The sequence below is a fragment of the Triturus cristatus genome, chromosome 9 (assembly GCF_964204655.1).
Source record: "Triturus cristatus chromosome 9, aTriCri1.1, whole genome shotgun sequence".
Taxonomy (NCBI): Eukaryota; Metazoa; Chordata; class Amphibia; order Caudata; family Salamandridae; genus Triturus; species Triturus cristatus.
The window spans coordinates 1,137,044,135-1,137,066,776 of NC_140592.1; the positions used below are offsets into that span (position 1 = coordinate 1,137,044,135).

The 22,642-nt window shown below is 42.1% G+C and overlaps 1 protein-coding gene across 2 annotated transcripts in view; it reads right to left on the minus strand.

Moving 5' to 3' along the window:
• Positions 1-22,642, minus strand: part of LTK (leukocyte receptor tyrosine kinase) — a 583,144-nt gene that overhangs the window by 18,537 nt on the left and 541,965 nt on the right. For both annotated transcript variants that reach the window (XM_085627068.1, XM_085627069.1), the window contains 5 exons: positions 20,025-20,089; positions 18,470-18,599; positions 16,572-16,669; positions 6,947-7,039; positions 912-1,013 (listed from right to left, as the gene is read on the minus strand). In XM_085627068.1, the coding sequence (XP_085483194.1) occupies positions 912-1,013; positions 6,947-7,039; positions 16,572-16,669; positions 18,470-18,599; positions 20,025-20,089 (488 nt within the window). The remainder of the gene's footprint in view (positions 1-911; positions 1,014-6,946; positions 7,040-16,571; positions 16,670-18,469; positions 18,600-20,024; positions 20,090-22,642) is intronic.

The window sequence follows — 22,642 nt, forward strand, 5'->3', positions numbered from 1 at the left end:
ATTTTCACACAAGTTGTATGACTTTTAGTAAACGTTTGCCCATCTGTCTCGCTGTGAATAAGATAAAATGAATAACTGCACTAAGAAACCCCCACTTCAGGAATTTAGAGGAACTATCAGGCTAGAATAGGCTATTCAGAAAAGCAGAGCTGAGTGTTCATTCCAAGGGACAAAGTACACTGAAGAAGAACATGAGAGAAAGTGTCTATAGAGTATGTGCACAGCAGTGTCAGACGCAGTGCTTAATTTGAGCCGGTGGTTTCCAATGATAGGCACTACACCAGCACTTAATTGTCAACACCGACACTTATGACAGTCACTTGTCACTGATTATGTGCATCGACTCCACTAATATTCATGTGTAGCAATAATAGTTAAGCCTCGGATGGAAGTTGGAGTGTTCCTTGCAGTGCTAAATTTGTGCCTGTGATTGCAGGTGTTCGACACTTGCACACATTTTTATTAGGGGCTGGTACTTATTTTACATCATCAAACTTTTGCCCTGGAGAAAGAGAGAAAAAGGAAGAAAAGGGGAAGAAAGAAAGAAAGAGGAAGCGAAAAATAGGAATAGAGTGACAAAGGGAGAAAGCAGAGATGAAAAAGAACCTGCAATAGTGAGATAAAGAGATTGGAAGTGTAGGATGGTGGAAGAAAGAGGCATAAGGTGGAATCAAGACATGGAAACCCAGGTATTCAGCAACCCTTGGAATTCAGTAGAGCAGGCTGTGGTCACCTGAGCAAAACCTTAGGCCCCAGCACTTAGTTTATTTTTGTTACAAATGTATTACTGGTTCCACTCCTCTTCCTCTCAAACATTTTTCAGTCCGTGTGCTTGTTTCAGATTCTTCTGTGGAACACCCAACCCACACCAGGTATGGACACAAAATGAAACACAGAACTAGATATCTTACCAGGTGTCTGTTTTGGAGGTGAATATTCCTTCCAGGAAGGCTTCCGGGGGCATCCACTTGACTGGAAGCATCGCCCTTCCCCCTTTCCGGTAGTAGCTAGCCCTAGTAGGAAGCAAACACAGCGGACAGGAATAGTTTCAGAACACGTGCAATTGTTGCAAATCTATTTTTATTCTACGCACAAATTCTAAACATGCTAAAAGACATCTTCATAAATCGACATGATGAAAGAAGTTTCAACCACGAGAGATGATTGCCTGCTATTGGACACTGAGACACTTGAGAGCCAATTCACAAAGCTTTTTTTAATGTGTGTGTCTTGTTCCTAGAAACTCAGGAGTAAGTCACACCTAAGTCAAGGGTAAGACAGGCCTATTCACAGAAAATGATCTGTGAACCATTGCCTTTGACTGAGTTTGTAGAATGGGTCATTGTTTTAGTTAAATCGTATTTATTCCCACTGGGATCTGACGGCACATCTTATCCTACAACAAATACCCAATGATGAGTGTGTTTCAGAGCAAAGTCATTAGAATGTAGCTGCTGACACTGATTTTGTTGTAGCTGGAGCAGTCCTCTACTCAGAGAACTTTTTAAACCATTGCGTAGAGGTTTACATTTTAAAGCGGTCCAGTTGAGGAGCTGCTGACATCAAGTTGTCAAAGGCAGGAGGTTAAGGATGAGACTCTCTAAGGTAAAATGAGACGAACGTCTAACTTTACGACTTTCGGTATTCACAAAGGGCATTTACCCTTTGTGAATACCGAAAGTCGTAAAGTTCAACTTTTGGTATTCACAAAGTGCATTTACAAGTAGTAAATGCCCTTTGTGAATACCAAAAGTCGTAAAGTTAGACTTTCGTCTCAGTTTACCTATGTGAATCATCATGTGTAGGGTTGATGACGGGTTCCTTCAGCCGCTCTCATTTGAGCCCTTTTCAGAGTAGAAAAGGTGAGAGAGACTAGCTTGTTCTCTGTCTTTCAGAGTACTGAAGCGGTGGGTTGCAAGTTCATCCTCTTTCAGAGTACTGAAGGTGAGGATTATATTCCAGCTAAGCCTCTTTCAAAGTAGTAAAGAGGTGAGTGACATTCTAGTTTAACTTGTTTCAGAGTACTGAAGCTGTAGGTGACAAGCCATTTATTGGTCTTTCAAAGTACAGGAGGGTTATATTCTAGCTAAGCCTTTTTTACAGTACTAAAGGGGTAAGTGACAATGTAGTTCAACCTCTATCACAGTACAGAAGGATGGGTGACAGTGTAGTTCAACCTCTTTCAAAGTACTGAAGTGTTGGGTGACAGTCCTGTACATCCTCTTTCAGAGTACTGAAGGGGATGGTTATATTCTAGCTAAGCCTCTTTCAGAGTACTGAAGGGGTGGGTGGCACTGTAGTTCAACCTCTTTCATCGTACTGAAGGTGGGGTTGACAAGATGTTCAAACCTTTAACAGGGTTCTGATGTTTTGGGAGACAAAGTAGCTCATTCTTTTCTCAGGGTACTGAAGGAGATGGAGACAGGCTACTTCAGAGTCTTTAAGAAAATGTAAGGTGCGGAGGACGAGCTTGTCAATCATCTTTTAGAGTTCTGAAGGACGGGGTTATTTGGGGGGGGGGGAGTAGTCAAGGCTTGGGTGACTTACTAGTTCACCCTCACTGTCAGTACTGAAGGTGTGGTGACATGCTAGTTCAGTCTCCTTCAAAGTCTTGGGGCGGAAGGACATACCGGATCAGCTTCTTCCTACTTACCAACGGTAAGGTTGGTAAGTTAGCTCAGCGTCTTTGAGAGAACTAATGGCAGGGGTAACAGAGCAGGTCAAAGTCATTTAAGAACACTGAAGGTGGAGGTAAGAGGTGGATTCCTTTTCTTCCAGGGTACTGACAGTGGGGTGACTGAGCACTGCCGCTGCTTTCAAAGCCTTCCTGCTTCCAGGATCACAGCACCAAGTAGCTCCATGTAAAGAGATTTGTTATGATTTGCAAAATCTGCTATAGGAGATTGAGAAAAGAAATCTTCTGAGAGTCAGGTCGGTGTGCAACTCCCGGCCTCTCCAACATTCAAAGTAACTGAGGAGGGATCCCTTTAAATGGATCAGGGAGTTGCGGTAAAGCAGCAGAAGTGACCTGCCTTCCTCAGATCTTTTGTCCTGTTAGATGGTAGGTGTATGCTTGAAAAGTCATGGAGAGAAGACCTGGAACTCTGTGGAAAGGTCAGTCCTGCTTCAGAGATCTAGTGTCTGTTGTCTGCATTTTAATTCTCAAACTATCAGAACAACAAATCAAATCCTGCACCGTGATCATCTACTGGGAGAGAGGCAATAGCTTCATTTATGACTCATAACGAGAGCAATGAATGAAGGAATCCTCTGGACACATCGGATAGCACAGAAAGAGTCCAAAATATACTTTCTAGTACCAATTCAACCTGTATCTTACAAGAATGGGCTGTAACTCCACACTAAATCTTCCTCAGGTCAACAGATCTTTGCCACCGTTTTTGAATGGAAACTAAACCAAATCAAGTCAACCATCATCAAAATTGACAGTTTAAGTCCAGTCAATAATTAGTTTTTTAAATTTGTTTCAAAACTGTTATTTTCTTTAAGAGACTAATTAATTCTTTTTGGTCTTTTTATTCAATTAGTAAGTCAGATAAATCAGTTTACAGAAATGATCAAAGAAAAATATGGTTAGAGTCATCAATATTACTAATTGATAAGGGTGTTCCAAGAAGGAATTAGTCCCAATTCTAACTAATGGAAGCAAAAGCAGGAACTCATAAAGAGTTCAGGAAGGGAGTGAGGTCAAATGAGCATCAAGTTTTAAGTCAAAATTTAGTAGTTGAACTCACCATAAAAAAAAAAGTTTGTGAAGCTCAGGCGAGTCTCAAACTCCAAAAAGCATCATCATACAGTTGCAGTAGCAATCGGTACAAAATAAGCGTAAACAGAAAGATTTGGGCAACAAGATGCAGCAGTAGTTGCACCCATCAGGATAGGAAAGTAAAGGCAGCGACAACTCCAAAGTTGCAGACACGAGTAGTACCAGTCAGCAGTAGCCCACAGCCGAATAAAAAATCATAAATCCTAGAAAGGAGTGCTCTGGGTGAATGCCTCTGCGAATGTGTGAACAACCCAGAAACACACACTAATGTAAAAGACAAGAAAACATGAGGACAACAATGTTACGGATCAGGTCACACCAGTACAATGAGAAAACACTTTTTGATTGTGAGCAGCTTCACTCTTCCTTTCCCACGTAAAACACACGGAATCCACAGTCTACTATCAAATATGTAACAGACATCACTACATTTTTGTATAGCTGGAAACATCTAAGCTTGGCTCCCAGGTAAGTTTATTGCAGTGTCTATTCTATCATGTATTCAATCTTTCACTGAATAACAATAAACTAAAGACAGAAACATTTGCTTGCAGATTTCTAGTTAAGTAATGGCTTTCATATTTTCATATAGGTAAGCATCTTTGTGGAAATGTGTGATTCTCTATTTAGTATTATGTGAACATGAGATAGATGGGAGGTTGAAGCTTGGTAGATCTAGAATATGTAGCTTTAGAAAGGAATACATTTTATAAACTCTGAGCATTTTGCAGCTGTGACAAAATCTGTGCCACATTAAGGTCAAGCTATCAAACTCATTTGTGCAAGGTTCAGCAATTTCTAAAGCCTCTGTTTGTTAAAGGAAAATCTAACAGTAGCCTACCAGTGAATATGGATGACTGGGGCATTTTGCACATTTTAACTACGTGCCATTTTAGGGTGCCTTTTTTCATGTTAATCCAAAAGAGAAAATGCTTCTCCTCTTCTGTAATCTTTGTAAATGGTTGCAGAATGGGTCAGGGCTTTTCTTGGGTTAGGAATTTTCTTTCGATTTAGGTGAGACTTGAAAGTAGCTAGCAAGATAAGGGGGCTACAAATGGGAAATTTCCCAAAATGTGTAGTTTGTAGGGGAAGAGTGTGTCTATGCAAAAAATATTCTCTCTGTTCAGAAAAAACATAAAGAAGTAAAATAAAAGTGTGATTGTACTTAATTGAAGAAATGTTTTCATGTACAAGCGAACGCTGTCCACAACTGAAGTAAGAGGCATTCCTAAAATATGACTCTCCAAGAACTCTTCCCTCAGCGTTAAAAAGTAAGGTTTCATTTTGTTTTTTAACTGAGGTATACTTAACTTTGAGAAGTCTCTCGATTCCTTAGTTTTGTTTTAAGGGACTGGTTAACTTATAAGCTAAAGATACTTTGACGAGATCAATTCATAGTGATTACACTGCATTTCACAGAAGGTTCGATCAGAAACATATAGGCAAACTTAAACAACGCCCTAGAAAACACTGTCAGTTTGTTTTTCACGTGGAGGCGATTGGACTTAACCTCGGGCCCAACAGTTTGCTCCATTCTGTCTTAGCAAAGTTTGAATATGGTGCCTGAAGAGAGACACTGCATGTGTGCAAGTATCACGTGCCTTCATAATATGAAGACACAGCCAGATTCACAAATACATGTGAAAGTGTAAGTTTCCCTTAAACCTTCAAAGGACTTAGGGCCAGATGTGGGTGGCTAAATACCGGTCGGTAACGTCAAAATTCGGTACATTTCCGCGCTACCGACCGGTATTTAGCCATGTGCGATGTAGGTAAGGAATCGGTAAATAAGGAATCGGTAAATACCGATTCCTTATTACTCTTGCATTTAAGGAATCGGTAATACCGATTCCTTAAATGCAATGTAGGAAGCACTGAAAACAGTGCACCGAGGGCCTTAAGGAATCGCTATTTACCATCAACTTCAAGTTGGTGGTAAGTAGCAATTTCCTTACAAAAAGCACTTTTTTGCTTTTTTTAATGTGCCATGTGGCACACATCCATGCCCTTAGGGCATGTATGGGCACCACATGTGCACACATGCACATTTCAGGGGTGCAACAGGGTGTCCTTTGGACACCCTGGCACACTTGAAATACCTCCCGCTACTAACGATTCGGTAATACCGAATCGCTAATAGTGAATGTCTTCACATTCATTCCTATGGGCCTCCAAGCCCATAGAAATGAATGGGTAGGTATTCCTTATTACCGGATCTCAGTTACCGATTCGGTAATAAGGAATATTAAGGATTCGGTATTTTTTAACGAATCTTTACCTACATAGGAAATACCGATTTCTTAATACCGAATCGGTAAAATTCGGTATTAAGGAATCGGTATTTCACATTTACCTACATCTGGCCCTTAATTTCCAACTACAAGCAATTCACAAAGGTGAGGTTACACTCATTAGTCAATGTACTCAGCATAAGAGTGTAATCAATCGATCAGTTGATTTCTAGAGGTTTTCTAGAGGCGCTGGAGGGGTCCAGTGGTTCAGTAGAAGAGCCAGGTCTTCAATGATTTAATGTAATGTTATGGCTATAAAGCTACAATGTGAGGGGAGTGGGCATTATAGGATTGGGAAGCTCTGGAAAGCTCAAGAACACCCACAAATGTGTGAGTTTGTGGGTACTCACAAACTTGTCGACAACCAATGCTCAACTATGGAAAATCTACTCCCATCAAGTGCAGGAGTAAATCCCTTTGCACAGAGAGAATGAGAAGAGAACACCCATAAATGTGTGGGGCCGTAAGTGAAGGTATTTCGCCACAGGTAGAAATCTTATCCCTGTAGAGAATAAAAGAATTTTAAAAATAAGAGTGTGATTGCACTCAAGAAAAGTCAAGTTTGCATGCCCAGTTGCACACAATGCACATTGCACTTGTGCAACTGGCTTCACAGAAAAATAATTTCTGATTTTTCTTCAGACATGTGCCTGGAAACATGCCACTGTCACAGCATTCCAGTGGGAACCATGGAAAAGTTCATGGATTCCTGATGTTAGAAATGTGCAAACATGCGAAGGTGTGAGCTTAAGGATGCAGATTTACAAAGATTTTTGCGAATGGAACGTGCAGATTTTAATTTCAAATACAGGAAGGTCATTTTTTGCACTGTCTCTTTCTGTTGCTGAAGAGGGGTCCATCCACTTACCTGTATATGTCTCGAGCCATTCCAAAGTCGCCGATTTTGGCAACTCGCCCCAGGCCGCTGCAGGTCAGGAGGCAGTTTCTGGCTGCTATATCCCTGTGTGACAGAAGAAATGGAAAAGGTGTGTGTTGGAAGAAATCAAGACATTCTTCATCTCTTCTGATCAGGGCTGTATGATCCAAAGTGAGGAACTGGGATAAGAGGGGTTCAAAGCGGATTCATTTAACACACTTTTTTCACCATTTCTTTTTCTATATTGCCCAACAGCCAATTATTGACATTTACTTGCCAAAGAGGATAGCTAATAAGTTGCTCCAACATTCATAAACATTCCCAGAGTTCATGTATAAGAAGGCCCATGCCTGGCTTCTAGCCAGTGCTTAATTTGTAAAAAACATATGTGCCAGGGCCCACATTAGTAGGCCTCCCGTAGCTTGCTCCACCCATTGCCACTGCCAACATTGCCAATGACAGTACCTACACACCTACTAACCAGCACACTGCTACAAGTGTGACATTTCAGGCTATTCCAGGCTCCCAAAGTTATAAATATAGCTTGGGCCGCAGGTATTAGTTATTTTTAGTGTATACTGAATGAATAAACAATTGCTGTCCAGCTCATCTCGAAATTATACAAACAACGCCACCATGTGGCAGCTTTCATAAGTGCTGGTGTGGAAAATTAAGTGCTGGAGCAGAGCACCGGAAACCACCAGCTCAAATAAAGCACTGCTTCTAGCTCTGAGAGGCCACCCCATTGGTTCTCGAGTGTAGATGTGAACTCTTGTATGCACTATGAAAGATCTGACATGCCATCTTCTCTGATCACCTACTCATCAGTGGGACTATTCCTCACCCTGCAATGTACTTTAAAAGCTGAGCTCAGCGCTTCTCCCTTTCATTTCTTGTGTAAAAATGCATCACTGCTCCATTACTGTTGCCACAGAGGAGAGGAGGAGAAGAATGTGGAGAGAGAGCAGTTAAAACAGGAGGGCCAAAACAATGGAAAGAGAAAGGGGGAGGGAGTTGAAATTAGGGTAGAAGAGATATGGGTGTGTACCATGTAACCTTTGACAGAGCCGAGAGGAACGAAGCATTATTTGTGCGATCAAAAGAAAGGGTGCCATAGAGATACCTCACCTGCTGTGCCAGAATACTTCAAAACAAGCCCTCCCAACCCCTGCCCAGGTTGGGCCCATCTGTATCATAGTTGTCTCAGAGGGTCTACATTGTTAGATCTCACGATGCAGGCGTAGTGGAGGGGAAATATTAATGTTTCAGCAACTCATGGACAGTCTCATTTTGCGTTAGGAGCCAAGGGGTAGCTTTTTCATGCCCTTTACGCTTGGAACCCTTTACTGTTTCTTCTTAGGACAGCCTGGCAATCATTTAAAAGTGTTTGGAGGTTCATTTAATACACACATTGTTCCACCAAGGGGCTTAGTTTGGTCAGTAACATTGGGGTGGGGGGCTTCAAATTTCCCATCAACCACACTGGCATATCATGGTAAAATACATTATCTGAGAAGCAGAGCATGTGGGGGGCTTGGGGAGGTGGAAAGGTAGAGCAGTACTGATTGTGTTTGCGGGATTTAAAATAAAATATGTTGTAAAATAGCAAACATTTTTTAAGAACTGCAAAAAAGAGAGGAGAGTGTGTGCGCGTTTTAGTATGTGTGTGCATGTAAAAATAGTAGGTGAAGTCCAACAGACACCTCACCACAACTAACTGAAAGCACCTGAACCCAACTATTTACTACAGAATACATTTATTAGGGGAGTGTCACACCCCAAGCACACCTCCATCGAAACTACGCCCCTGTGAGTTATTATGGCAATTAAAAAACAGAAAAACGTCAACTGAAATACAACAACGTGTTTCATAATAATCTGTTCGTTCTAACAAGAGTGTCATTTAAATGGGAGGTGTTACTACTACCATTCTCAACGATACTCATTTGAGCACTCTGGAAGGATGAAATGCTGATTTTCCCTTGATGGGATAGGAGCCTTGATGTACCAGTGAATGGCAGGTCTCAGCAGTAAGTGCACAACTCAGTGAACTATCTGAGAATACCCGTTTGCCAGTTTTCCTCCTCAGTGTCTTTACTCTATGAAAGGCTCACTGCCTTTACTATGTGTAGCACTGAAGAGAATCAGTATGTCGCTGTACCATTTCCTGAGTTATTTCATGGAGAACACACCTGTTACAAGTGCAGTAAAACAAAATGATGGGGGCTCTGGAAAGTTCAAGAATACCCACAAATTTGTGAGTTTGTGGGTTTTCACAAACTTGTCCACGACTAATGCTCAGCTACTGAAATTTACTCCCACCGAGTGCAGGCGCAAATCCCTTTAAACAGTGGTAATGAGAAGAGAACAACCACAAATTTGCGGGGTCGTAGGTTTAGGTATTTCTCCACAGATAGAATTAAAAAACAGTGTGATTGCACTCAAGGAAAGTAATTTTCTCAGTTCCACAGCATGCACAACTGCACTCGTGCAAGTGGCTTCACAGAAAAAGAAATTTCAGAATTGTTTTCCAGAAATGCGCCTGGAAACATGTCACTGTCACAGCATTCCATTCAGTGCTTAATTTGAGCCAGTGGTTTCCAGTGCTCGGCACCATGACTTAATTGTCAACACCTACACTTATGGAAGCTGCCACATGGTGGTGCTGTTTGTATAATTTAGAGATGAGCAGAATAGCAATTGTCCATGTATTCAGCATACATTAAAAACAACTAACACCTGCCACCTAAGCCATTATTATAGCTTTGGGGGCCTTTAATAGTCTAAACTGTCACACTTGTAGCAGTGCACTGGTTAGTAGTTGTGTAGGTGCTGTCATTGGCAACACTGGTAGTGGCAAGAAGTGGTGCAAGCTGCGGAGGTCTCCTGACTTGAGCCCTGGCACTTATTGTTTTACAAATTAAACACTGATTTCAGTGGTAACCTCTGAGACTCCAATATATCACAAATATTTATAGGCCTTTATCAGAAATGGGGCTGCCTGAAGGCATTACACCCCTGGCACCCTTTCTGCGGCATTTTACCTGTAAATGTGGGCACACGCAGAAGCAGTTGATACTCACATGTTGACAGACTAATGGCCCCCATTAAGCCTTACTGTACTTAAGTTAGACCCCTAAGTAGGGGTTGTTTTGCCCTTTTTGCTGGGGCTTTTGATATTACCTAAGTGCAGTGGACAGAACCTATATTTGGTCCGATATCTGACTGCGGTGTGAGTGGAAGGAACCTCTTCCATGTAGCCTTGTCTCGCTTCACTAAGGGCATGCACGCTGATTCGCCAGAACTCCAGAGGTAGCGGAAGTGACATTACTCATCCTTTGCAATCACGAGGTTGACCCGTGACTTGGGCTTTAAGTGGGATGAAAAAAGTCTGTGTGTGGAGGTCTCTAAAGGCGGCGTGGCATATGTAATTAAGGCTATGGCTTAAACATGTAAACCAACTTTCTGTGATTTCCTATGAGTGCCTCCCGACCAGTATTTTGGTTCCTCACTGAGCTTTCTGTTATTGCATCTAGATATATAACACAACAACTGACATTCACTAAAACCAGCCAGGACTATTGGCTTTGTCAGTGGTTGTTATCTGTTTGAGATAAATGAGTAGCAGCAATCATTTTGTTGTAAATAATATTTAAATTGTTTCAATTCTGAAATTGAGACTGAATTAAAGATTAGAGGCCTGCAGTATGGGTAGTGGTCTTCAGAATGTCTCAGTCATTCCTATTATGTTCACTCTGTATAAGACATGTACGCCCTTTATCTCTCCACATCTCATCCATCTCCGTATCTTATATGCCATGTCTTTTCTCTTCAGCAGCCTCTTTTCACTCTCTCCTGAATGCACGTCCTCGCATCTCCTTCCCTTCATCACCCCCTAAATATACAACACTCCCAGTCCCCTGTAAGCACTGCATTTTTAATTAGTTGTGCCTTGTCAATATTTTCACAACTGTGTACCTTCTTCACGCACATTTGAAAGAATGACAATTGAAAACGGCATGCGTGAGCATTGTTCTGTGCTCCGCAGAGAGGTTACGCACTAGATGCCCATGTATTCTGAAGAACTTTTTGACCCACCTACAAGCACTGTGAGAAACTAGCACTGCCTTCAGCTTCAGCTCCAGAGCTCTCAATTGTGGCCCATTATAAATGCCTGGAGGTGGCGCTGTTCAAAGTAAGCACCAGTGCTTAATTTGTGCCTGTGGTTTCCGGTGCTCAGCACCGGCACTTAATTGCAAACACCAGCACTTATGACAGTCTGGCACATGGTGCCACAATTTGGTTTATTTAGAGATGGGCACAACAACAGCTGTTTATGAAATTCAATATTCATTAAAATGACTACTACCTGCCACCCAAGCAATTCTTCTAGCTTTGGGGGCCTGAAATAGTCTGAAGTGCCACACTTGTAGGAGTGTGATGTTAGTAGATGTGTTTGCACTTTCACCGACAGCGTTGGCTGGGACAGTGGGTGGTGCACGATGCAGTGCCCTCCTGACGAGGGCCTTGGCACTTATTTGTTTTACAAATTAAGCACTGCTATGCACTATGCAACAGTAACATGCTACACACAAAAAAAAATACAGAAACATAACATCCTGGAAATAGCTTACTTAATCTTGAATTCCATAAGAGTGTTAAACATGTGAAATTTAAAAAGGAACAAAATCACTGACGTGGATTACCTAAACGCTTTTACATTCATTGTTCAGAAATTGATCAGTTTCAGCCATTAATGATATCAATATTGAACCCGATTGGGACCCATTTCAATGTCCATTTGTATTTACTGCTCAGTCAGCCACCCTGAGGGACCCAGCTCACTTTCAGCCTTGCCTTTGACCCACCCTTATCCAGTCAACAGCCTCCTGTTTGCTGCTGAGGCCTAAGGGGGAAAAGAATGAGCGCAAACAACAAAAATAGTCCACTTTCAGCTCTGTTTATTTTCTTTTCCATCTGCTACTTTCATGACCTATGGGACCACCTGTAGCAAGGGCAGTGCCAGAAGTAACACTGTTACCCTTTTGGCTAACCCTAACTGACGTCCATGACTAGGGGCCTGAGAGAGGAGCTTTTGTGTCTCCCTGTCTCAATGTTTTCTCTAAATGTCCTTTAGCACACACGTGGCTGTACAATGCACGTCAATGCACATCACGTTTTGTTGGTTTTTGGTGACCAAAGCATTACTCTGAAGAAAAAAATAATAATTATGAAGGGAAGGTCTGCCCAAACTTGCCCGAAGCCCCACTTTACCAGGGAACCCGTTCTCGTGTTATATATTTTTACCTTATACAAAGCAGTTCTGACGTTCTCGTAAGTCCTGTGTTTCCCCCCTACCGAAATACCAAACAATCGGGGCCTGATGCTAAAACAGCTGTGGCCGACTGCAGGGCAGCAAGTAAGTGTCTGCGAGCACGGCTCTGAAGGGCAGAGCATGCGAGATCAATGCACAAAACAGTGAGTCCTATCACTCGATGGTTGTCATGATGGTTGCTTGCGTGTGGTGCCGCACGCAAGAAACCACCCTACCCTTTCTTCACTCATGTGAGGCTTCCAGTGACGTGAACAGAGAGGCAATAAAGGGGGCATCTGACCTCCAGCTGGGGTCTTTTCCTGGCGCCCTGTAGCGTTTTGGGGCCACCTTGCGGCATGCCGAGAGAGCTCGGAAACTATAGTTACACAGTTCCAGGTTGTTACGGACCGAAACGGAGCCACAAGTGGGCGGAACGCTTCCTTATTCCGCGAAAGAAACGGAAGTCTCTCACTTCTGAAAGCCCCACCTAGTTACAAACTGAGAAGATACTAAAAGCGCGTGACTTCCAGTAAAGGAGTGTGCAGATGAGAGAGAAACCTAAGGGACAGGGTTTCGGACCCTACTGCTACTAAAAGGCGTTCACGTCTGGTAGTATTGGGATGGAAGTTACTTCCGCGCTTAGATTTAATTTGTTTCCCCAGGCTAACATAGTTAACTAAAACAGAGCGACAGTACAATATTGGGTTAGATCTACGTGTAGCAACAGCGCCACTCAGCGGTTAAGGGTACAAATGGCACGCATGCAAAGCTGTTCGGCTCATAGAGAACAGTAAACAGTAAATACATATGGTGGAGGAAAGGAAACATGTGGCACTGATTTGTCCTTCTTTGAGGGGCCGAAGATACAATGTTAATTGGATTTTGGTTAATCTGTTGTGCAAAAGATCTCACTTCTGTTTTTCAAAGGAAAATGTCATGGTAGCTTTCTTAAAGATACCCTACTCAGAATGACTCAAGATTTTCTATGAGGTATGCAGGAAGTCGTTTTCAGATCGATGGGTTCTGAATGTTGTGAAGTTCGGATATTGAATATGGTTTCTCAATCTTCTAGCGTACTCCTGCCCATTCAAATAAACCACGAGTGGGCATTGATTAAGGGAATCCAGGAGCTTCTAAACAAAGTGACAATTCATCGTGCCTCCAGAAGAAATGGCTTTAAGTTGTTTCTTGTTAGACCTGACATCTTTGGTGTGGTCTTCCCTCAAACTTTTTGCCTTCACCGTTTTTGTTGGCTTCATTAGTTTTTGTTGGCTTTTATGACTCTGTGCACTTTACCACTGCTAACCAGTGCTAAAATGCTTATGGTGTCTCCCTTAAGTATGGCAAAATTGGTCTACACCTTAATGGCACATTCAATGTACTTGTAGATCCTTAGTATATGGTACTACATGTACTCAGCGCATGTAAATTAAATGCTATTAGTGGGTCTGCAGCACTCATTTTGTCACCCACTATAGTAGCCCTTTAAAAACATGTCTCCGGCCTGCCACAGCAGCCTTTGGAGGAGTTTTAGCAGCTAATCTGTCCTGACAAAATAAACCTTTCCCCAGGTCTAAACCTTCCTTTTTAATACAGCTAAGTCACAGCTAAAGTAGGTTCTAAACAGCCCACAGGTCAGGGTGCATTGTATTTTAAAAAAATAGTACATATGTTTTCAAGTTTTACATGCCCTGGTGATGAACAACTGGTAAATGTTTTTTTTTACTACTGTAAGGCCTACCTCTTCCATTGGATAACATTGAGTTACCTTATTACATGTATTAAGTGCTAACGTTTTATTGGGTACAGGTAGAAATTTCATGTTTGGAATCAAATAAATTGTAATTTAAAGTCCGCTTTATTGGTAAAGTCGAATTTTATGTTACAATGTGAAAATGCCACTTTCAGAAAGTTGTAATTTTCCTGCCCTAAAAGTTCTGAGGCATTCTAAGAGTTTCCAGTTGCCTGGGCCTGTTATATGCTCCCCCATTAGGAATAGCCTTCTTTTCTTCTCAACATTCTTTCTGCATATTATTTACCTCAGGATTTGCTTTTTCCAGTTTACTATTCATCTGCTTTCTTCACAAAGAGACTCTTTAACATTCCCTCGATTTGAATTGCGCCCTGACAATTTATGTAGCCAGAACAGCCTCATTTTGAAAGGCTGATGCATTTTTTGTGACCTTTGGTCCTGTCAGGGCTGGGGTTCGCCCTGCTTATCTACCCTGAGCCATTGGCATAGGAAGACTATCATTATCTTATAAAGGGTCAGGGGAAGTTATTTCTGGTCCAGTCCAAGCATTTTCAACCTGGGGAGTGTTCACCTCATGGACAGCATTTAAGGAGCATAAATAAGGGACAGTATCCTTGCTCCACTTGATCCTTCCCTTACACTTTCATGTTGCATTATCGCCTCCAGGCTAGATGTGGGTTTTCTTCTGAGGTTTGCTAGTTATGTTTTGGATTTAGCCAAGGTGTAAGGTCGGTCAACATTAGCCTTAGTTCATGTGCACTAGGTATCACAGAATTGCAGCCTCATGAGTGTTTAATTTCTGGTCGCCTTTGGTTGATTCTGCTTGGGTACTTCCTAACAAAGTAAAGACTCTGACAAAAAAGATGGACGAGGCCGAAATGAACCATTTACTTCTGCTACTCTTTGAGTCCTAATCTTATTCTTCACAGTCCTAGGTGCCCCCCTCCACAAATTCTACTGGAGGGGAGACAACCTCTTGGAATTATGGTTTGTTAATGCGGGAAGGGAATATGCTGGATTCCTCCTTTTCTGGGTGGAAGGAGTCAGTAGGTTATGTTTTAGCTGGGATAGGTAACCTGGGTCAGTGAATGGGTGCAGCTACTTTCAAAAGTCCAATTGCGACAAGGAAGACAAGGACTTAGAGTGAGGACGGATCCTGGCCCTGTGTTTTTGTTTTGAGTTTCTAAAAGACTAAGGAGCTGGTATGTAAATAAGATTTCATATAAAATCCCCTGTATTATTTTAGCAAAACCTTCTGCTTTTTTAGGAATAGTTTATTCAGTCCTAAAATACCTTTGAAGTATTTATTTTGTTTTCTTTTTTTATTTATAGATATTTATTTATTTTGAGTTTATAGAGCGCCTGGTTTCTCCCAAGGAGTGTCGCTGCGCTAAGCGATGTTAATAAAGCATGCTGCAAATAATATATAGTGCCTCTTGCTGCTAGAAAAATCACCACATCTTATTTTTCAGCTGATTACAAGAAGAAATGCAGGCTTGTAAAAAGAACCGGGTTTAGAGCTTTTTTTCCAGAATTTGTAAAGGCGAGTTTCATTTCTTCTTTCAAAGGGAAGGGAAGGGAAGCCTGGTAGGATGCCAGACGCCCTTCTGCTACAATTTTTCAGTGTGAATTTTAGTAGAACAAACAAGGTGATTACAAGATCCAAGGTTTCTCAAGGAGATATATTTAGAATATTTAGCATTCATGTAGCTGCTACTTTAAGCTTCCATTTCAAATTAGAAAAGATCACGATTTTGTGTTTTTCTCAAACTTTTTTACTGGCTTGACTTAAAAATGCCAGCTAAGCTGGTAAAATACCGGGCAGGTGGCAACGCTGCCCAATGATGGCATCCAACAACTTCACAGTGTTTTAGAATAATTGACCCCTGGACCCCTTCTAGTTTATCCTGAAAATCTACTTTGGAATTGGCTTGTCATTGGCAATCTTTAGTCCCAGCACCTCCTCTAGATTTGAAAAGACACCCACTGACTTGCCTTTGGGCTTTGGATTAGGCACTACATGTAACCTAGTTTGTACCATGGGCACCTGATTTGTGGTCCGATGACTGAGGGAAGTGGTTAAGCAAGGCATAAATGACCACATGCTTCTCAGTGCACTTGTGAGGTTCTACACTACAATAGGTTCTATGCTGTAAAAGTGGCAGGACATTAATGTACCTGAGAGGTTCTGTACCAAAATGGTATAGGAAGTGAGTGCACCAGAGCGGTTCCATGAGGTAATGGTATAAGAAAATAATACACCTGAGAGAATTCACACTACACGAGGCTCTCTGCTGTAAGTGTATAGGAAACTAGCGTCCATTAGAGGTTTCACTGAATAAACAAGTGCAGCAGAGACATTTCATAATATTATTAATCATGAGTGCAAAAGAGAGGTTTTACATCATAATGTTGCAGGAAAGGAGCATGCCTGAAAGGTTTCACAGCATAATGTTACAGGAGACAAGCACTCTTGAGAGGTTCTATAACCTAGATTTTAATTATCCTGTAGATTCCTTTAGGTTTGGAAAGTACAGCGTTCCCCTCACCTGTGGACAAAGTGATTGTCCTCAAGGTATTTGCTGCCACACGCAATGTCTCGTGCCATGTTCAGCAGGTCCATCATGTTCAGACTAGACGGTTGGTGCTGTGGAACAGAGAGATAAAGATACAAGAGAGAACACGTGAAGAGGTGGCTGTGAACAGGGTAAAACCATGGAGCGTGGGGGTAATAAAATGTAGAGATACAGTATTGATGTCTGGATAGCAATATGCAAACTTGTGCTTATTACTTGACACATTATGTCCACGTATGTGCACCAACACACAATGCTTCTGAGCATGGCATTATTTGTAGCACGTGTGGTGTAACTATATAACTCTATTTACAACTGGTCGAATTAATGTCATCTTCTAAGAAACTTTGTGATGGCTTCAATATGTAAGATGCAAGTCACTTTTAACAACATAGGATTTTTTTCCTCAATCTTGTCTTTGGGGTCTGTGTGGCCCAGATGCCACGGTGCCCAACTGCTCAAGCCGAGCCCCGAGAAGAGGTGAATCTGGTGTGTGGAGCATGAACCACACCTGCATGGATAAGCCAGGCTCATGTGGAGCCTGAGCCACAGGAGGATAAGGCAGAAGGTGTTCTCTTGGACCTCGGATGATCATGGTTATTCTGAGTAGGTCAAGGTTTGGGTGCATGAGGCAGAACTGAAAATCATTCGTTAGGGATAAGTGATACATTGAGTTTTATGGAAATCTTTATTTGAATTTCAGTACCTGATGTTCTAGGAGCTAGAGTACACAGTTTTCAACAAGGTCTTTAAAAACAATCTACACAGACTACCAGAGGCAGGCAGAGATCTTCTGAGGGGTAAAATTATAGCATTTACCAATATCCCTTTACTGTAGGCTCGGCAGAGCGACATAAGTAAGGCACATACCCTCTGTAATTGTTTCACCATACTCCACATATTACGCCGGAGTCGGCTGGGTATCCTTTATGAAAATCTGGCACAATAAATTTATTTTTTTCATCATTAAGACAAGTCTCTGCCAAAATGGGGGTCACTGTGACAAATAAACAAAATGATTAACTTAATAATTTTAAGAGTTATTGACTCAAAACGGAACCATAACTACCGGAATATCGGCGGGGACAGGCTTGTAGTATTTGGGTATAATCTAAGACCCAATACACACGCCTTCCCAAGCATATCCCATACGTGAATCACCTGTATGCTAGCAAATAAATAACAAGCACTAGTGTTCTCAATTTTTTTTGGAACGTATATAGACCGACAATTTGAATGCAAAGAGGAATGTTCAATTGGCATACCTCCACCTATGGTATATGAGATACGCCACAGGTATCCCACAGTATATACTGCATTAAAATCAATTGTGTTTTTGTGATTATTGATTGTTGCACTTTTATCTTACAGGTACAACGAGTCATTTGTAAACCGTAAGTCACGTTTTCACCTGAAAGAATAAAATACGAGAGAGAATTTCTCCACCACTCAGCACACCTTAGTGTGTGTGCTTTCACAACATTCCAAAGCCTGAAAAATGTTGGGCTTTTCACTCATGGTTCTGAAGAAAACCTCCCACTAATTGTTTTCTTTTTGCTGAAACATGTAGATCCATTTTTAGGATCCAGGAGATCAATTATTTCTCCCAGATATCTGCAGTTCTTCTTTTTTAATCCTGCCACAGGACCCCATTATTAAAGATACTCCTGACATGGAGGGGGATCCTATAGACAGTTTTAGCTCACCACTTTCACAATCTGTCACTAACAAAAACCAGCTCTGCTGTAATCAGGTGTCGAAGCCTTCTGATCTGTGGTTGGTGCATTTCGCTCATGGGTAAAGAGTACCCTTGCTTCTCCTATGAACCATATTTACTAGCCCCAAAAGAGAGAAGAAAGATCTCAGCTTACCATGCGAGGGCGATTCTGCCGCAGAAAGCTCTTCATGTCTCCACCAGCCATGAGCTCTAGCAGAATAAATCGCGGAAGCGTCTGTAGACTTACTCCAATGCAGCGTACGATGTTCTGGTGACTGAATGTACTGCCAGCAACAAGACAACAAAAATAGATTACATTAAATAAAAAATGAAAACATGGATCCAAATGAGCAGCTTGGGTCATGAGTGAGGTAGCAAGGCCAGTCAAAGACCTTCTATTGCGTACGCGCTGTATTAGTGCATGTCGCCAGGCCGGTAAACCCGAAAGATTTAATTCTTAACATGAGGATGCAGCAGTGCAATTGTTTTTTAATGCTATCTTGACAAAAAACTATTTCTGCCCTCTTAAAATTCAGTTAGCGTAGTGACTGTAAGTATTATTGAAGGTCAAGGGCACATAGTAAGAAGCTTCCAATGGGCTTCTACAGTGGCATAGCAATGGTCCACCCTGGGTGGCACGAGTTTCCGTGCGGCGGCCTTTCCCGCCCCCGCTCTTATCTGCGGCCATCGGGCAGCAACCGCAGGCAAAACCAGCATCACCCCTCGCTCTTACTTTCGGCCTCCGTGGGCGGCAAAAGCAGGGACCGCCACGGGCGGCAGAGAGCCTAGCTTCGGCAACCTCTGCCAACAGGACTCCCTATGCCAGTAATAACCCCCTCCCCATGCCAAGTGTAGGATCATTTATACACTAAAGTCTAGTCCTTTCTTTTATAACATATCACTTGTATGTCTTAATTTCCTATTATTCTGTCTGTTGAGACTTACTTCTTCCAATTAAAGACAAGGCATTGCAAGAATGGCAAGTAGGCCAAAACAGAACATAATAATTAAAAATAGATCTTTTAGTTAACTTATAAAGAAGTGGTTCTACTGGATATGTGACCTTTTGTTTATTCGGTTTAGGGCCTACCTTGAGCTGAATTATGATTCAATTGGGCCAAAGTTGTGTGCTTCCACTGAAAAGAATGCTTGAATTACACTTTTTTGCCTTGCGACAAACCGAAGAATGCGTTTGTTATGGTGGCAAGCCAATGGTCATGGCCATAGGCCTGATCTGTTTATTAAAATATATTATGATAAAGGCAGTAGACGTTATATATTTATAGTGAAAGGCATATGTTCTCCTTTTAAGGGTGGATTGTTATTACTCTTTAACAAGTCATAAAAGGATTTTGTTCTATAGAATCTCATAGATTGCTGTAGTAGGCAAAGGTTTTGGTGTTGGTAAACCACGTGCCAAAATGAGGGATTTAGAAGATGTGCTCTGTGAAAATCATTGTTAGACCCTCTTAGGAGAGATATTATATTGGGTATCCCACTAAAACTTTATATATATTTGTAAATGTGCGACTCTGCCTGGTTGCTGCCATGTGGTAAGGGGTACACTCAAAACAGTAGGCCTGTGTTGGTTATGGTAACAACCACAATTGGTGCATTGGACAAGTTATGTCCAATGCTAGCCAGCGTGTTGAGCTTGTGGTAGGTAATGTATATGTGTTGCACCCAGGAAGGCAGAAATGTGTAATTACCTGATGATCAATGCCTCCATTAAGAAGTCCATCTCATCTTGCTCTGAGCTGATTTCAGGCAATGTCTACGCAAAGCATAGCAGGAAACAAAAAACAGCAAACTATTAAAATGAAAAGCATGCCAATCGATATGATACTTGACTTATTAAAAAAAACACAAGTGAATTACATGTTCTGAAGCCCCAAGCGAGAGACAGACAGAAATGTCTTTTACTTACTATGCTTTGCCTGGTGCATTGGTTTTATTATTCCATGATGCACCATATACATGCAAATACAAACAGTACAACACAATACAATACCACACATCACAGTACAATACAATACAACACAACACAACACAACGTAATATCACACCACACAATAAAGCATTATAAGGCCTTTTCTCTGGGTCCTGGACCAATCTGTGATTACCAGAATGTATTTGAAGTAGGTGTTCTCATTTACCAGGATTAACAACTCAGTAGATTTCAACCCAGGTAGCTCAGAATCCACAAAACATTCCATATCCACCACCCAGAGAGAAAAGGGGTCCCTCTGAAGTCCACATTGATGGTTTTAGGGTGCAAGTGGGCTAGCTGGTAAAGTCAGAGTCTCTGAGTGCAGTTGACAGGGCATCTGAGATCCTGTCATCAGTGTCATGTGACACTGGAGAGAGTTCAGTGTTGACCACTTCAGGGCACAATTGATCTCCAAAGTCAAAGACTTGCACCCCAAAGTACACCCCTGTGGGTGTCAAATTGTATTTTGAAATTGGCTGGTTGCTGGCTAAATTTTAATTTAGCAAAATACCCACAGGGCCATGGCTATTCAACTGCTAGTTCCACTAGTATGGACAGGGGAATTTGGATTTCGAATCACATTCCAACACCATTCATACACGGCACAGGTCTAGAATTCTAGGAGCTTGAAGGATGGTTCAAACACTTCTGAAATTAGTGCTACTGGGGTCAGTGTATAGGACACTACCCTGCGGCCTGAGGTGAAAAGGAAAAACATCAGGATGCTTCTTTGGCTGGAAAGACTCAGGTAGGGCATGGGATGGTCTGGAATAGTGTAGACTCACTGCATTGGGATTCCTGGAATGGGCTCTACAGGTCCTAAACCACCTGATCAACAGATTTTGTCATTGCAGCTGGCTGCAAGGTCTTTGCATCCCAAGGTGGCACACATCCTTGAATGACCTGTACATAGGTTTTGGCTTGTTTGACTTTGCTCTTTCTGCTCCTATTGTGTGGTCTATTCCTCTCGAAACCGGGCAATACGGCGTCCGCTTACTCCAGGACAGGTTGTGGAAGCAGGACTTCCAGAACCCTAGTCCTGGTCTTAAGGAGAACAGTAACATGAGAAATTCTGTTCCGGGCAAATATCATTCTGAGGTGGTGTATTGTTCTCCTTCTTGGGTACATTCAAAGTTCTGGTTTCTTGCTCACTGTTACAGTATTTATCCTGCTTTTCACCTACTGGAAGTTAGTCAGGGCCATAAAGAGCTCAAGCTTTCTTAAATATGGATGCCCACTTCAGTCAAGACAAGGTGTCTGTTTGTAGGATTTCTTCCAAGGCAGTTTGCGGATTCAGGGATTCACCCACATAGTCAGGCCAGGACTCTTGCTTGGCAGGTGGCATCACTGAGGAAAAGGAGGGCTCTGATACTGCTGCAGGGCAGAGATTCTGGTCTGGCAGGATGAAAATGTAGATTCTACTTCCTAATGAGACATCTGCGAATGTAAGGAGCAAAGTCCTATGGATGGCAACATGCAGGTGATCAAGAGCACAACATAGACAAAGACATCATGAGGAGAAGCACCATTATGTGTAGTGTTCACTTTGTTCTCAGTGGGGAAAAGGATGGCATTCACCTGTGCACAGACTGCCAGTCACACAACATATATATGACATTACTCATTTACTCTGTCAAACACATACATGTGTGCGGGAAGGTAAGTAAACCAGTTGTGAGTGATTGTGTGGAGTGATTACAGGTAAAAAGGATCATTAAAAATCACACAGTAACTAGAAGTATCCTCTTTGCCAGGTATGAGTTGCAAGTGGCCAGCCTTGACAAGGGGCGCGGGTAAGCTTCCTGACCAGCATTGCCTTGTGCGCCACTATTTAATGTCCTACACATGTAGAGGACTTTACTGTGCTCACAGATTGTCCAGTTCACTGGGGAAGGAATCACAGGACTTGCCAGCAGAATGGGACTGGAGCAAGGTAGAATAGCATTTTTTTGCAGTGCCAAGACTTTTGTTGTTACTGTGGCAATAAATAGGCATACCCTATAACCCTTTAAGACCCTCACACATCACACTGTAAAAAGATTACCTCGACAACTTCACTAAAACATTTTGCTGTATGAAATTTGCAGTAGGTGAGAGTTATGGATGAGACAGTTTCAATGTGGACCTTTACCGAAGTTCTTTTGTAAGTCTGTGCTTTGGCAACGCAGCTGTCAATCAGACATATTGCTAACAATACACATAAAGTGGGCGCTGGGTTCACCCCTTTCAACCATTGGCGTTCTTTGGCCCACTTACTTCAGCTCAGCTCATTTTAGCTCAGCCCTGTGATTCATCTCTTACCCAATGCTATTAGCTGTTTTGGATGCATCCTTCGGC